General features: G+C 43.6%; 1 protein-coding gene across 1 annotated transcript in view; it reads left to right on the forward strand.

Annotated features, from left to right (window-relative positions):
* Window positions 1-16713, forward strand: part of LOC119728329 (ubiquitin carboxyl-terminal hydrolase 24-like) — a 116011-nt gene that overhangs the window by 63277 nt on the left and 36021 nt on the right. Inside the window, exons 43-47 of the mRNA XM_038200529.1 lie at window positions 268-496; window positions 9149-9252; window positions 10737-10850; window positions 12294-12519; window positions 15450-15542. Of these exons, the coding sequence (XP_038056457.1) occupies window positions 268-496; window positions 9149-9252; window positions 10737-10850; window positions 12294-12519; window positions 15450-15542 (766 nt within the window). The remainder of the gene's footprint in view (window positions 1-267; window positions 497-9148; window positions 9253-10736; window positions 10851-12293; window positions 12520-15449; window positions 15543-16713) is intronic.

The raw sequence follows: 16713 nt of genomic DNA on the forward strand, positions 1-16713 counted from the left end.
TTTAGTGCCATTACTATCTTGAAACCAAGTTAGCTTTTCAACAATAATTTGCTCAGTTACTTTTTGGATTGCTGCAAATGATCTACTCTACCTTTAAATCAGTATGTACTTTTCTGGGTATCCTTCGCGGCTGTATTAAATAAAACTTGCTCCATTTTGTTTAGGTTATGCAGGTCCTGTTTTGTTCTCTCCTGGAGTTTTTCAACCCCTGGTGTTAACGTCGTTCATATATCGACGAGTAAAGTTCTTTTTGTGTTTTCCCGCCAGTTTGGAACCAGTCAGTTCCCCCGAGCTGTCCCCACACCACGACGGCGATCGTCTCAGCGAACTGACTGCATTGGTGCGCAAGGGGGAGCACCGGGGGATGTTCATGGATCGCATGCCGCCAGGGATCCAGCGTGTCATACGCGACAACAACCTGCAGTTCCTGCGGAACCGCGCCATCTATGACACCGATTACTTCACCTTTGTCCGGAGCCTTGCGTCCTGCAACATGGTAAATCACACATTTCATCTTTCTTTTGTGGAGTGTACTCTTTAGAAAGACAAATTAATGGTCATCATTCTCAGACGACCAGGGCTCAATACCCTGGCTCTGCTAACCACAGAATTCCGTGCTAACAATCACCATTTTGTGCTAACCGCGCGATCAGAAAAATTCTGCTAACCACAGAATTCCGTGCTAACAATCACCATTTTGTGCTAACCGCGCGATCAGAAAAATTCTGCTAACCACAGAATTCCGCGCTCACGATCGCCATTTTGTGCTAACCACGCGAGCAGAAAAATTCTGCTAACCACAGAATTCCGCACTCACGATTGCCATTTTGTGCTAACCGCGCGAGCAGAAAAAAAAATTCTGCTAACCACAGAATTCCATGCTAACAATCACCATTTTGTGCTAACCACGCAAGCAGAAAAATTCTGCTTACCACAGAATTCCGCGCTCACGATCGCCATTTTGTGCTAACCGCGCATTCGGAAAAATTCTGCTAACCACAGAATTCCGCGCTCACGATCGCCATTTTGTGCTAACCGCGCGAGCAGAAAAATTCTGCTAACCACAGAAGTCCGCGCTCACGATCGCCGTTTTGTGCTAACCGTGCAAGCAGAAAAATTCTGCTAACCACAGAATTCCGCGCTCACAATCGCCATGTTGTGCTAACCGCGCGAGCAGAAAAATTCTGCTAACCACAGAAGTCCGTGCTCACAATCGCCATTTTGTGCTAACTGCGCAAGCAGAAAAATTCTGCTAACCACAGAATTCCGCGCTCACGATCGCCACTCTCTGCTAACCACGTGAGCAGAAAAATCCTGCTAACCACAGAATTCCGCGCTCACGATCGCCATTTTGTGCTTACCGCGCGAGCAGAAAAATTCTGCGCTAATCCTGTTGGCACAGAATCCTAAGTTACGGGGTGTACGCATGCGCAGAAGTCCAAATTCCTTGTTAACCCGTGAAAGACACTTAGGCGAGACACCAAAAATACATTGACCTTTCGCACGCGTGCGCACGCCAGGAACGCATCCCTTTGTTCCAGCTACGTCCCGTTCGCACGCGTTCGAACGCGTGCGAACGGCATTCCCGTTCTGCACGCATTCCTTTACAACAAAAGGCCAGTTACAGTCTGTGCACACAGGAAGAACTCAGCAACACTAAAAGTATGCGAAGAAAAATGTGTTTAGTCCTCGCCAGAGGAATGTTACATGTACTATAAACTGGCACCATCATGGGCAAGCAGCATCATCGGGAAAAAAAACTGTTGTGTAAAAAACCTTGGAGATTTAATCCAGGCACAATCTATCACGGAACAATCCCAAGAAACCTAACTCCGTTTTTATTATGCTGAACAGTTAAACGATGTACCCTAATACTGAGCCTGACCTAATTTCGATTTAACGCATTTCTTTTGTTAATTTAGTAGAACGCTGATTGTTATACTGGCCGGCAGCTACATTCCAGAAGTGACTTCATGCACCTGCCTTGTATCAACAAAGATATACACATTGTATAATTTTTTAAGGTCCGCTGTCTATCATTGTGTAGAAATATATTTTGGGATTCTACTTCAACTCAAGGTGTTTTTTTTTCTGTTCGTCCAGTCCAACAGCATTATTTTATTTCGAGTACCCAGCCTAGCGATTAACCTAGATATATATTGAACCTAGACGGGATTTTGTTAAAGCCCCGTCTGTTCGACCGTGTTTTTATTGTTAAATGTATTCCGATTATCCAGCACATAAACCCTTCCCATCTGAGCATTATTTTTTATTGCAACCTGCAGCGCAAAGTGTTTTTCCGCCCCGTCCGACCACGTTGTTATTATATTTATTCCGAGTATCCAGCCTACAAAAAGTATTAACTCTTTCCATTTCGGCGTTCTTTTTATTGGAACCTGGACCAGAAAAGGTTTCTTTTTTCGCCCCACCCCAGCGACCGCGTTATTATTTTCATTCCGAGTATCTCAGCAATATTTTTTATTGGAACCTAAACGAGAATTTTGTTAAGCCCCTCCCAGCCGCGTTATTATTTTTATTCCGAGTATCAGCATCATTTTTATTGGAACCTGGAAGAGATTTGTAATTCTTCAATTATTTAGGGTTTATATTATGTTATTATTATTTATATTTATTTCAATGCAGGACCCTAGGCCTAAGTAAAAGCACCTTTTTACTGTTCTGGTTAATCCTGGATAAATAAACGTTTAAATCTATAAATAAATAAATGGGTTTCTTTTTCGCCCCGCCCGACCGCGTTATTATTTTTTCCCGAGTATCCAGCCTATCCACAAATGTTACAACCCTTCCCATCTTGGCATTCTTTTTATTACAACCTGAACCAGAAAGATTTTTTTCTGCCTCGCCCAACCGCGTTATATTATTTTCATTCTGCGTTTATATTTATTTTATTCGAGTCTGCAAAAAAAAAAAACCCTGCCCAGCTCAGTATTATTTTATCGAACCTGGATCAGAAAGGCCTTTTCCCCCCGCCCCACCCAACCGCGTTTTTCCCGAGTGCCCAGCTTGCATATAGGCCCATCATCGTAGATCTCTACGATGATGGGCCTATGCAGGCTGGGCACTCGGGAAAAACGCGGTTGGGTGGGGCGGGGGGAAAAGGCCTTTCTGATCCAGGTTCGTCTTTCTATGCACGCACGATAGCGTGAAAGTCCGACATCAGCCGATTATGTATGACGTTCACATGGATACCAGCGCAGCGTATTATGATGTACACGCTGGTACCCTGCTATCTTTTGTATGCACATGTAGTTTCTCATCAAGGGGAAATCCCTTTTCGCACGCGTGCACAGCTCACCGGCAGTTGCTGGAAATTGCCTCCGACTTGTTTGTTTGCTTTTAATTCTGGTGCATATTTTTGGAAACAGATGAGTAAAACCAATTCTTGAAACCATGAGATATAAATTCAGCCCGCATCTGGGTGACTTTGATCCTGCTGCGTTTAATTCACAATTATTTATGCACGTTGGTGTAGTAATCGAAACTATACAACGCAATACAACTCAAGTCTCAAGGCAGCTTGAACTTGGTAAGTTTCGCATATTGATACACATCCACGTACGATTATTTGTTCTGATTTAAAATCTTCATCCTTTCTTTTTTTAGGCACAACAAAATGTTATAACTTGACTGTTATTTATACCATCACTATAAAATCTCCAACATGAAGGCCCTATAACTCAAATTTTGGTGCGATTTTGTCTTTTGCTTTTATATCTTGCGTCAAAATAAAGTTTCGTTTATTAGTCTCGTTTAATAATACAAAATAATATCTTACTTGTTACTGCTTTTCCTTGAATACAACAAAAACAAGCAAAATATAAAATAAATGTACATGTATACGTTTCTTCTTTGAAAAAAATCCTTTTCTTTTTATTTAAGTGAAGGCTCTGGTGACAAGTCGGCACTGGATGGACAGCATGAACTGGCTGATTTTAGGGTACATTAGCTGTTGCTCATGATCATCATCATATACATGTATATTTGAAAAATACAACAATATTCCTCGAATTAATTTGTCAACTACTATACTTTAATAATACAGAATATAGTATTAATAACACAGAGCGGTACTTACTTTTTTGACATTTGTTGGAGCCCCAGCCCACCAAGGATTCCACGGGCCCAGCCAGCGTTCCCGAGCCCCAGCCCACCAAGGATTCCATGGGCCCCGCCAGCGTTCCCGAGCCCCAACCCACCAAGGATTCCACGGGCCCCGCCAGCGTTCCCGAGCCCCAACCCACCAAGGATTCCACAGGCCCTGCGTGCATTCCCGAGCCCCAGCCCACCAAGGATTCCACGGGCCCCACCAGCATTCCCGAGCCCCAGCCAACCAAGGATTCCATGGGCCCCACCAGCGTTCCCGAGCCCCAGCCCACCAAGGATTCCATGGGCCCCGCCAGCGTTCCCAAGCCCCAGCCCACCAAGGATTCCACGGGCCCCACCAGCATTCCCAAGCCCCAGCCCACCAAGGATTCAACGGGCCCCGCCAGCGTTCCCGAGCCCCAGCCCACCAAGGATTCCATGGGCCCCACCAGCATTCCCGAGCCCCAGCCCACCAAGGATCCCATGGGCCCCGCCAGCGTTCCCGAGCCCCAGCCCACCATGGATTCCACGGGCCCCGCCAGCGTTCCCGAGCCCCAGCCCACCCAGGATTCCACGGTCCCCGCCAGCGTTCCCGAGCCCCAGCCCACCAAGGATTCCACGGGCCCCGCCAGCGTTCCTGAGCCCCAGCCAACCAAGGATTCCATGGGCCCCGCCAGCGTTCCCGAGCCCCAGCCGATCAAGGATCCCACGGGCCCCGCCAGCGTTCCCGAGCCCCAGCCCACCAAGGATTCCACGGGCCCCACCAGCGTTTCCGAGCCCCAGCCCACCAAGGATTCCATGGGCCCCGCCAGCGTTCCCGAGCCCCAGCCCACCAAGGATTCCATGGGCCCCGCCAGCGTTCCTGAGCCCCAGCCGATCAAGGATCCCACGGGCCCCGCCGGTGTTCCCGAGCCCCAGCCCACCAAGGATTCCACGGGCCCCACCAGCGTTCCCGAGCCCCAGCCCACCAAGGATCCCATGGGCCCCACCAGCGTTCCCGAGCCCCAGCCCACCAAGGATCCCACGGGCCCCGCCAGCATTCCCGAGTCCCAGCCGATCAAGGATCCCAAGGGCCCCGCCAGCGTTCCCGAGCCCCAGCCCACCAAGGATTCCACGGGCCTCGCCGGCATTCCCAAGCCCCAGCGGGCCAAGGATTCCACGGGCCCCGCCAGCGTTCCCGAGCCCCAGCCCACTCAGGATTCCACGGGCCCTGCCAGCGTTCCTGAGCCCCAACCCACCCAGGATTCCACGGGCCCCGCCACCGTTCCCGAGCCCCAGCCCACCAAGGATTCCACGGGCCCCGCCAGCGTTCCCGAGCCCCAGCCCCAGCTCACCCTTCCTCAGTTTCAGTTCGAGCCGATAGCTGATTTTGATCTGGATCTCGATCTTTCGGCGATCACCGGGGCCAGCACAGAAAGTCCCCTCATCCAACTTGTGATGTCACAACTTGCGATGGTGATTGCCAAGCTGGATGAGCAGTCAAGAGCTGCGTGGAGAGATACGAGGGCTTCAGGCAGAGGTAAACGAGCTGCGGGCAGAGGTACGAGAGCTTCGGTCCGAGGAGAAGAACGCCTCAAGTATCACCAGTGAACATCGGGAGCCACAGTACGTCATTGCCGACAAGCATCTCAACACAGTGCTAATAGGCACACCGAACAATGCCACCCATACAATGGACAAGGACACTTACGACAAAATCTTCGACAAGGTGGACAACCCCAAGGACTTGATCGTCAAATTAATGGCAGAAGTCTTCGCCCCAGAGGAACTTGCCAGATCAAATTACCATGGCAGTGTTATCTTCAATGGCAAAGAAAAGGTCACCAAAGAATGTTTGAGGAAGAAGCCCAAGTTCATTGCAATAATGTCGCAAGCGGCCATTGAATTCCCAAGACACAAAATTGACGAGAAACTGCAAACAGCACTGAAGGATGCAGTCAATGCAAAATGTAGAAAAAAGTCTTCCATGTTAAGATCGTAGGCTGTAGTCTAGTAGGCAAGATCAGGGCGTATTTGCAGATTTTGTTTATAGTTGATTGACAACGATTTATATCTTTTAGCGTTTTGTAAAATCGTAAAAACCACCACCTGATTATGCATAAGTTACTCTCTTCCAACTGTAATGGATGGATGTTTATTTCGAGCACCTGAAACATTAATGTCCAATCGACCATGCATATTTAAATTAAATTCTGACTTTATACAATAATTATCTTTAATTATTGAGATTATTTGAGAGCTGTGACAAATAAATAAAACAAAACGCTTGAACCGGATTTCAATCGTGTATTATGACCTTTATTAAATGATTGATTTTAATTTATAAAACCAAATAGTAATTTACACCAAATTGTAATGCTTGTTCCTCTTATTTTTCGAGAATCAAAGAAAGTCGCATTTGCAATAACCATTGAAATTTCATTTATAAAAAATATATACATGTAATAATAAGAGATTGCCAAATCCCTATTTTATTTCACCAACCAAAACCGCGGAATTTTTAGTCCGAGTATCCAGCCTAGCCCACCAAAAATATTAACCAATGGCTTCCCATCTTAGTTTCTTTGTTGAAATCTTGACTACGTGGGTTTTTTTCTGCCCGGCCCGACCTCGTAATTATTACTTTTTATTCCGAGTAGGCAGACCACAAAAGATATAAACCCTTGCGTCTGGTTTTATTTTTCACCCCGCCCAACCGCGTAATTAATTTTTTTATTCCGAGTATCCAGCCCACCAAAAAATATTAACCCTTCCGTCGGGGTTTTATTTTTTATTTTTCACCCCGCCCGACAGCGTAGTTATAAATTTTTATTCAGAGTATCCAGCCCACCCAAAAAATATTAACCTCTCCGTCGGGGTTTTATTTTTCACCCCGCCCAACCGCGTAATTATTATTTTTATTCCGAGTATCCAGCCCACCAAAAATATTAACCCTCCCGTCGAGGTTTTATTTTTCACCCCGCCCGACCGCGTAATTATCATTTTTATTCCGAGTATCCAGCCCACCAATTTGTTTTTAACCCCTTCCGTCGCTTTTTATTTTTCACCCCGCCCATAACCGCGTAATTTATTTTTAGTCCGAGTATCCAGCCCACCAAAAATATTAACCCTTCCGTCGGGGTTTTATTTTTCACCCCGTCCGACAGCTTAATTATTATTTTTAGTCCGAGCATCCAGCCCACCCCAAAAAATATTAACTCTTTCCGTCGGGGTTGTATTTTTAACCCTGCCCAACAGCGTAATTATTTTTTTTTATTCCGCGTATCCAGCCCACCAAAAATATTATCCTTTCCGTGGGGTTTCATTTTTCACCCCGCCCGACCGGATAATTATACATTTTTTATTCCGAGTATCCAGCCCACCCAAAAAATATTAACCCTTCCGTCGGGTTTTATTTTCACCCCGCCCGACCGTGTAATTATTATATGTTTTATTCCGTATCACGCCTGCCGAAATATGGAGCTTGGGCGAGGCATACTTTTTTTTTTCATTCGTTTATTTATCACAAGACAAGAATATATATACGGAAATGCTCAGTTGGAAAGGTCGGCAAATCAAATGGTTACGAGTTAATCGTGTTGCAAAAGAAGAATAAATCTGATCAAACTCCACATGAATCCTAAAACCCTGGAATGTCTATGATTTATTTATCGCTGGCACCGCAGTTTTTTGCCCCCAAGAAAATGTACTTCACATCTTTCTTGTGATGTTCCCGTTCTCGCACACAAAGGAACGGTGCATAATACCCTCTCAGTGAAGCCAGTGAGAGAACGGGATGAGGAACGCGTGCGGAACGCAGTTTGGCACGCAAAGGAACGGGAAGGCGTGCAGAACGGGAAGGAATCCGTGCGCACGCGTGCGAACGGTCAATGTATTTTTGGTGTCTCGCCTTACCGTAAGCACAGTATTTTCTGCTACAGTAAGCAGGGATTTTTCGCTAACTGTCCACAGAATTCCGTGTATACCATCATCATTCTGTGCTAATAGCCCTAGCAAGCAAACCCTGTAAGCACAGAAATCTTAGTTATTTGCTTTTATGGGATGTACTGATGTGCATTAGCCAAATCTCTTGATAACCACTGAAATATGCTTACCATCTTTTGGCCCAGAATTTGCTTCTACAGTTGCCAACGATTTTTCACTTACAAAATTACCAGAGTTTTATATAGCGCACATATGTACTCAAGACGCTGTTAATTATGTCTATTTTTAAAGACAGGTAAATGAAATTGATGAGAAATATGAGACCCATTATGTAGCACCTTTATAAAGGGTTTACTAGGTGCTGCGGCGCATACTGCAGCCACTGCCAGAAACACCGGGGCAAACCCCTTCTCTTAGCGATAAGTGTTACTGGGTTCTTTAACAATACACGGGACCTACGGCTTTACTTTCATCCGAAGGACGAAGCAAAAGTGGTAAAGTGCCTTGCTCAAAAGAGCACAAGCACCATGTTCCCACGGTCAGGATTCGAACCCACATACCACGGCACACGAGTCGAACACCATGACCAGTGGACCACAGCACCCCACTATAAGCAGAACAAGAAATTAGGCCCATTCTGGGGAGACTATAATTTCCGAAAATCTAAATTGTGCAAACTAGGCCTTTGATTGTCACAGGTCTTCATTAGTGTACAGATTAAGGTCACCAATGAAAAGAAAGGTCGCGGTGACACCATTTGCTGAGATTCCTGTCATGGGCTCTGAGGGTTTCTGCTGCATTTTACTCACAAAAGAGATTTATTGTTACACGGTGTCAAATTCATTCTGAAATTGAGAAATTGGGCAACCTGTCTCGAAGTGCATGCAAGTAAAACTCTTCTGTTTTGAGCAAATTTGCTTGAAATTGGCCCAAGGTTGGAAGCGGACTTATTCTCAAATTAATTTTGAGCCAAATCATCAGTCAATTCACAAGTCCAGTATAGCAGTGTTCGGTATAGCGACTTTCAACTGTACTCCTTAATCGTTACCCTCATGAAGAAAACTTCTGCACAAAAAACTTTATGAATCCCTAAAATATTGCCCCTTTTGTCAATCTGCAGTCTTTCACACTGAGCAATTACTACGACTCCTGTGCCGTCACCAGCCTGCAACTAGCCTTCCAGTTTCTATTCAACAATTACTTCCGAACCAAAAAGAAACTCAGGTGAGTTCCGAGGGCAGCATTCCATTTGACTCGTAACCCTCTCATGGCTCTAATAGTGTCCTGTAATTTGTTGGTTGTGGTTTTGTAAACACGGCAAAAAGAAAGAAAGTCCACACTCATTGGAGGGTCATAACTTTGAATCTGATCGTCTTATGATGACGCCATTGATATAGACCTTTGGGGAATGTTGTGAGCTACATTTTGGTACCTCGTTTGCTACCAAAGACTGTAAATCCTCCAACATTGACAACGGTATATGAAAATTGATGCAGTTTGAAAAGTTGCAAATTTAATGAGTACCTAAGTACCTAAACGAACGGCAGGGAATATCGATCGCTCATTGCCTCTCTCCACCCAGGAGTATAAATGGGTACCTGTGAAGGTAGAGACCAGGATGCGCTGATCTCGAGCTGCTGCAGAAAAACTGGTCTCATGGCCTGATGAATTGGGGTAATAATTGTGAAGTGCTTTGAGACCTTTGACCTTTGGTATAAAGCACTTTATTATTATTGTGAAGCACTTTGAGACCTTTGGTATAAAGCGCTATATTAATATTGTGAAGCACTTTGAGACCTTTGGTATAAAGCGCTTTATTATTATTGTGAAGCACTTTGAGACCTTTGGTATAAAGCGCTATATTATTATTGTGAAGCACTTTGAGACCTTTGGTATAAAGCGCTTTATTATTATTGTGAAGCACTTTGAGACCTTTGGTATAAAGTGCTTTATTATTATTGTGAAGCACTTTGAGACCTTTGGTAAAAAGCGCTATATTATTATTATTGAGAAGCACTTTGAGACCTTTGGTATAAAGTGCTATATTATTTTTGTGAAGCACTTTGAGACCTTTGGTATAAAGCGCTATATTATTATTGTGAAGCACTTTGAGACCTTTGGTATAAAGTGCTATATTATTATTGTGAAGCACTTTGAGACCTTTGGTATAAAGCGCTATATTATTATTATTGTGAAGCACTTTGAGACCTTTGGTATAAAGCGCTATATTATTATTGTGAAGCACTTTGAGACCTTTGGTATAAAGCGCTATATTATTATTGTGAAGCACTTTGAGACCTTTGGTATAAAGCGCTTTATTATTATTGTGAAGCACTTTGAGACCTTTGGTATAAAGCGCTTTATTATTACTGTGAAGCACTTTGAGACCTTGGTATAAAGCGCTATATTATTATTGTGAAGCACTTTGAGACCTTTGGTGTAAAGCGCTATATTATTATTGTGAAGCACTTTGAGACCTTTGGTATAAAGCGCTATATTATTATTGTGAAGCACTTTGAGACCTTTGGTATAATGCGCTATATTATTATTGTGAAGCGCTTTGAGACCTTTGGTAAAAAGCGTTATATTATTATTGTGAAGCACTTTGAGACCTTTGGTATAAAGCGCTAATATTGAATTTGCATCTTGCCGACACAAAAATTTCATCATAATAGTAGTAGCTACTAAGTTCTAATTTTCCAACGCAGGTCCGATATAGGCGAGTGGTGGGGCTGCATTGAGCAACTGGTCATCCAGAGCAAGGAAGGATCGACATGGGCGCTGACTTTCATGGCCAGTCCGCAAGGCCAGACGTACATCAAGTGAGTAACACTTCATGATTGAACGAGTTGTGTGTGTGTCGGCACATACATGTAACAAACACCCTCTCTTGTTTTACTATATTCCCGTGGACAATGCTTTGTGTTTTCCTTTGTCCCTGTAATATAACACACTCCCATAGACTAAGCACACAAACCTACCACAGAGGACCGTTTTGAACAAAAGACCCAACTCCCGAGGACTGAAAGGATCTGTTGTTCTCCCTTTGTGTGTCGGTCCTCGGGGGTTATGTAGAACACGTACACAAATGTTGTTTCTCGCACATCCGCTGAATCCAATGCAATGACAATATGTACGGCAGGAATTACGACTAGCACCCAACAGTGAAATTTTTGAGGCCCCTGAAATTTGTTCTTGCAAGAATAACACAAAAACGTCCAGATTTTTATAGGGTGCGTTTGTTTATGGTGTAAATCGAGGACAACACACGTGCAGCATCATCGATGAATCGAGGATAGGAACCAAATCGAGGACGACCTCGATTAGAAAACTGAACAAAATCAATGAGAGCTGTTGCGAAAATGTTGCGAGCTGTTGCGAAAAGTACAAACAAAGGAAAAGGGAAGAGGAACAAAAGAAAATCATTGATTTACACCATCAACAAACGTGTGGTTGTGTGGATGTTTATGCTATAAATGCTCTTTCCATGTGGTAAAAAACCCAATTGGGCGCATTCTAGCCCCATAAATGTGGCCAATTTACTGGACTACCTCCGTAAATAAAGGCCACACTTCCACCATGTACAAAAACATGTCGAACTTTGTCAAATTTTGATTTTCACATTTAGGCTTAGTTTGTAGTTTAATTTTGCTTTAGAAGCATACTCACCCTCTTCATAGGCTAATCAGAAAGTGCTGCCTTTTTCAGATGTCTATTTTTCGTGAAATTTCCAGATTCGTTTGCACACGTTTGCGTATCAAAATTTCAACATGAAATTTCACGAAAATTAGACATCTGAAAAAGGCAGCACTTTCTGATTAGCCTATTATTATTATTATTAATGGTTTATTATTCTATTCTATCACCGCCAGCAGCGGAATTGCAGAATAGTTACATAAAAAATACAATTACACAGAGATTTAAAGAATAATCATCATGAAAGGGCATAGGAAGGAGGGAGCGAGTGATAGGGACGGGTTGAGGGGAATGGAGCTGGGAAAACATGTATGGTATTAAAGTACACAGATACAAAACAAACAGATATGATGAGTATAAAAAGGGTGAGTATGCTTCTAAAGCAAAAACCCTACAAACTAAGCCTAAATGTGAAAATCTAAATTTGACAAAGTTCAACATGTTTTTGTACATGGTGGAAGTGTGGCCTTATTTACAGAGGTAGTCCAGTAAATTGGCCACATTTATGGAGCTAGGCGCATTCTAGGACGTAATGTTCCTTTACGATGGCCATATTTTCTGTCTTCTAGGCAATTTTTACTTGAGTGTCCCACGCGCGAGGTCCGCATCGCCTTTGGCCGCATCATGCAGTACATCCTGCAAAGCTTCGTCCACTTCAGTCCGGCCTTGGTGTCTAGTTCCCAACCTCTCAATAGCCTGATTGAGTACCTGCTCTCGCTGCTGGACAAGGAGGTGCCAGACCATTGCAAGACGTGCCAGCAGTACTTCTGGCTTCTCAGCTCCTACCTTGATGCGGTAAGTTCCAGTGTTGTAGTTGCGTATCTTTTTCGAGTACCGAGTACTGCCGATCACTTAGGTTATCGAGTACAAGTACGAGTACCACCGTACTTCCGAGTACAAGTACAGGTCTCCGAGTACAAGTACTTGTACTTCCGTGTATGAGTATGAGTATGAGTACTCCTATTTCTGAATGCGGCCATACGGCAAATGGTTCATTGTGCGTAATGGGCCCAGGCTCAGTCAGACTGATACACATACCCACTCACAGCTAGCTATTAAATGTGTTTGTCCAGACGTGTACAGAGGAAAATCAGGAAACTTTGATTTCTCTGCAAGCCAATTGACCATTTCAAACTGAAACTATCTATAAAATAAGGCTGTGGTAAGTCAAGCCATACCATATTTTTTTCTCGAAGTACTGCTATTCGAGTACGAGTACTTTGATGTTGAGTACAATTTCGACATGTCGAGTTCAATTTCGACATGTCGAGTACGAGTACTTTGCTACTCGAGTACTAGTACCATCATTTCGAATAATCGTACTTGAATTTGCCATTCAAGTACGATAACGAGTATGAGTACTCTAAAAATAGTACTCGAGTAGTACTCAAGTACGAGTACGAGTACTACAACACTGGTAACAGTGGCATAGCCAGGAATTGTTCAGTGGGGGGCGCTGGGGGGCTGGAACATTTCATGGGGGGGGGCGTCAAGTAGAGGCGTCAATCGCTTCTCAAAAGTGGGGGGGGGGGGGGATATACCTTGATCATAACTGATGCAAGCTCGAAGCCCTTACGGCGTGGGGTTCGGGGCCCGCTTAAGGGCCCAGAAAAAAATTGGATTCTAGATGTTCTGTGGTGTGATTTGAAGCAATTTCTTACGACTTTCCTCCATGCTTTAACTAATATTTTCTTGGCAAAAGATAATTATTTGAACATCGTTTTCGAGGTTGGAGACATTGAATCAGCTATCGGTATTCTGAGCTATTGGCGTGGGGTTCGGGGCCCGCTTAAGGGCCCCGAAAAAAATTGGATTTTCGGTGCTCTGTGGTGTGATCTGAGGCAATTTCTTACCACTTTAACCAATAATTATCTTAGCACAAAAGATAATAATTTAAACATGATTTTCAAGGTTTTCTCAGCTAAAGGCATAAGAAAATTTTGTGAACATTGTTTTCGAGGTTGGAGTCATTGAATCAGCTACTAGAATTCTGAGCTATAGGCGTGGGGTTCGGGGCCCGCTTGAGGGCCCCGAAAATTTTTGGATTCTAAATGCTCTGTGGTGCTATCTGAGGCAATTTCTGACCACTTTAACCAATATTTTCTAAGCAAAAGATACATTGTAGTACATAATAGGGCCCACTGCGTCATGTAGATCAATGATAATTTTTTTAGAAACTCAAAATCTCAGTGGGGGGGGGGGGCGACTGGAGGGGCGACAAGGTTTCATGGGGGGGCGGTCGCCCCCCACCCCCCCCCCCCCCCCCCCCCCCCCCCCCCCCCGGTGGCTACCCCACTGACTGGTAAGATCAATAAATGAAGAGTTTGCTTCCGAAAATCAGCAAGCACCACTTTCTTACCTTCTAGAATCCTGCCCTCTGCCCAAAGTTTAGTTTCGACGGCCGTTATATATGTAACCCTCCTGCTGTCTGAACAGACACAGACAGTCAAACAATTCAATCCTCTTCCCTGCCGTGCCTTGTACACAGGCCGGTCACCAACAGTCAGATCATGTAATGGCTCTCAATGACGGCCATCTTTGTAAGAGAACTGCAACTGTGTATTTTTTGCAATCAAGCAAGCATTACGCAGTGTTAAAAATGTTCCAAACACACATGCTTGTTGCTCATAATTTGTTCGAAATACGATGCAGCCGGCGCGTGTTATTATATGTTTACGCACAAAATGCCAATGCACGTGGATGGTCAGTTGGAAATGACGTCATTTGAGAGAGATCTATTTTAAGCAAGCACTGCGACTTGTCAAATTCAGTTAACAGACAAAAGCAGGCAAGTGGTAGGCACAGCTGGCTTATCAATCACCCACAGTCAAGCATAGCTGTATCAAGTAACAAAAACAGTCACAGCCAGTCAATCCTGCTTTATAAAGGCTAGCAATTCTTGGCTAGGAATGAAAAAATTGGGATGAAAAAATAGGGACCAAAAAATAGATGCACGGTGCATGTTTAGTTCTCCGTATACAAGTACCCCCTCAACGGTAAGAAAGGGAGAGTTGGGGAAACCACTGGGAGAGACATTGGAACGCATTGCCCACGAAGCCTGAAGACACTATGGCTTTATGCTCATTCAGAATAGAATTTGCGTAAAATACCATAGAGCTATATTCAATTACTAGAGCGCTAAATTTTCATTCTTGCGCGTGGAGACGCTTTGAAACTGTCTGGGCGCAGACATTTTGAATTCATGTGCGTGTTTGTTGAACACAATCAAAATAGATGGATTGAATTTTAAAAGTGTACTCTAAATGCAACGCGCAAGTAAAACACACGCAAACAACTTAAGCACGTCATGACGGTTCAAAAAAGTCACCACGAAAAGCATCTGCAGCGGATACGCGTACATGTTGTGCTGTTTGCGTAGAGCAAAATGACACGCTTATTTGCTGATCGTGCATTTTGGTTTTGGGCGTATCAGCTTCGATGACGCACCGGTATGGAATACAAACGCAGATATGCAAATAGACGTACAAAATACGTACAGTACAAAATTTCTAGTTCTCCATAGGTTTGTGTACAAACATGGATGCGCCCAGCAGGCATCACTTTGTACGTGAGTTAGCGCTCTTAGTAATTTAATATAGCTCTATGAAAATTACAGACGTAAGGCATGCCACAAGTCAACCACTGAGTGGCGCATGGTGCTGAAATTGCTTCTAGAGGTTTAAAAAATGTAGCATTAATGAAGTTGTTGTCTTTTCCAATCATAGGATATTGTATGCTGCAAACATCTGTTCACTAAGTCTGCCGTGCGGCGGATCGTAACGTTCCTCTTGGGCCCACACACTGCACAGAACGAGGAGGTATGTAAAACAGTTTCACAAGTAAAAAAAACCAGTGCATTAAAGGTACAGTCCATCATTTGTAATTTGTGCATTTTGTTCGTTTGAAGCAACAAAAGTGCTCAAAATCTAAAGAAGGGTGCTGAACAACTAACCTGATGAATGTTTTGAGAAAAACAGCATTCTAGCATCTCAATTTTAAATCAAAGGTTGCTGAATCATGTTTTGAATTGGGCCGGAATTTAGCGTCCAATACACGTTCTCACTGTGCTGATTGCAGCTACACGATGTCGCGCACTGAATTGACAAAATTATAGCAAGCGCGTGTGCATCGCGTCAATGCTTGCGCGCGCTTTGCCGAATAAAAAAAATGAACTACTAACGGAAGTTTCCAAGGATGCGTCTTGAGACGCATAGTTGGAAAGACATACTTTCGTTGATTTCTTCAAAATGACAGCTTGCCAGAAAGAATAATTTCACAGCGAGTTTAGTCCCCTTACTATCTTTTAACTTAGTATGTTTTTCAACAATAATTACGTCAGTTACATTTAGGATAGCTGCAAATGATAGACTGAAGCTTTAAATGAAATCAGGTGATGGTTACCCAATGGCTGGTTCTCCATTTACTCACTTCGAGGACATATAGATCTAGTTCTGATATCAAACGTTAATCATGCTTCACATATAGTCTCACAAAATGATCACCTAATTGAGCCATAATTCTCAGGACTTTAAACCTGTGTCAAATACAGGGTGAGTAAAATAAAATGAAACCCAAATTTCGGGACCATTGTTTTAGTGAAGTTCTGCATGTGGCACTTTAAAAATCTAGGACATGAAAGTCCAATTCATAAGCTTTCTTTTAGTACAAGAATCATTCAAATCCCTCATGTAATTTTCAAGTTACGGAATTTTAAACACAACCACCGTTTTAAAATTCTGTCCACCGATCACAAAAAGGTAAGTGTTCTTTCAACAAAACGACAACAAATCACACAGGGATGTGTGTGAATTGTTTTTATTTTGCTGAAAGAACGTACACCTTTTTTTGTGATCCATGGACAGGACGTTAAAACGGTGGTAGTGTTTAAAATTCTGTAACTTGAAAAGTACATGAGTGATTTGAATGATTCTTGTACTAAAAGAAAGCTTATGAATCGGGCTTTCACATTTTAGAGTTTGAAAGTGCTAC

The sequence above is a fragment of the Patiria miniata genome, unplaced genomic scaffold (assembly GCF_015706575.1).
Source record: "Patiria miniata isolate m_02_andy unplaced genomic scaffold, ASM1570657v1 HiC_scaffold_20, whole genome shotgun sequence".
NCBI classification, from domain to species: Eukaryota; Metazoa; Echinodermata; class Asteroidea; order Valvatida; family Asterinidae; genus Patiria; species Patiria miniata.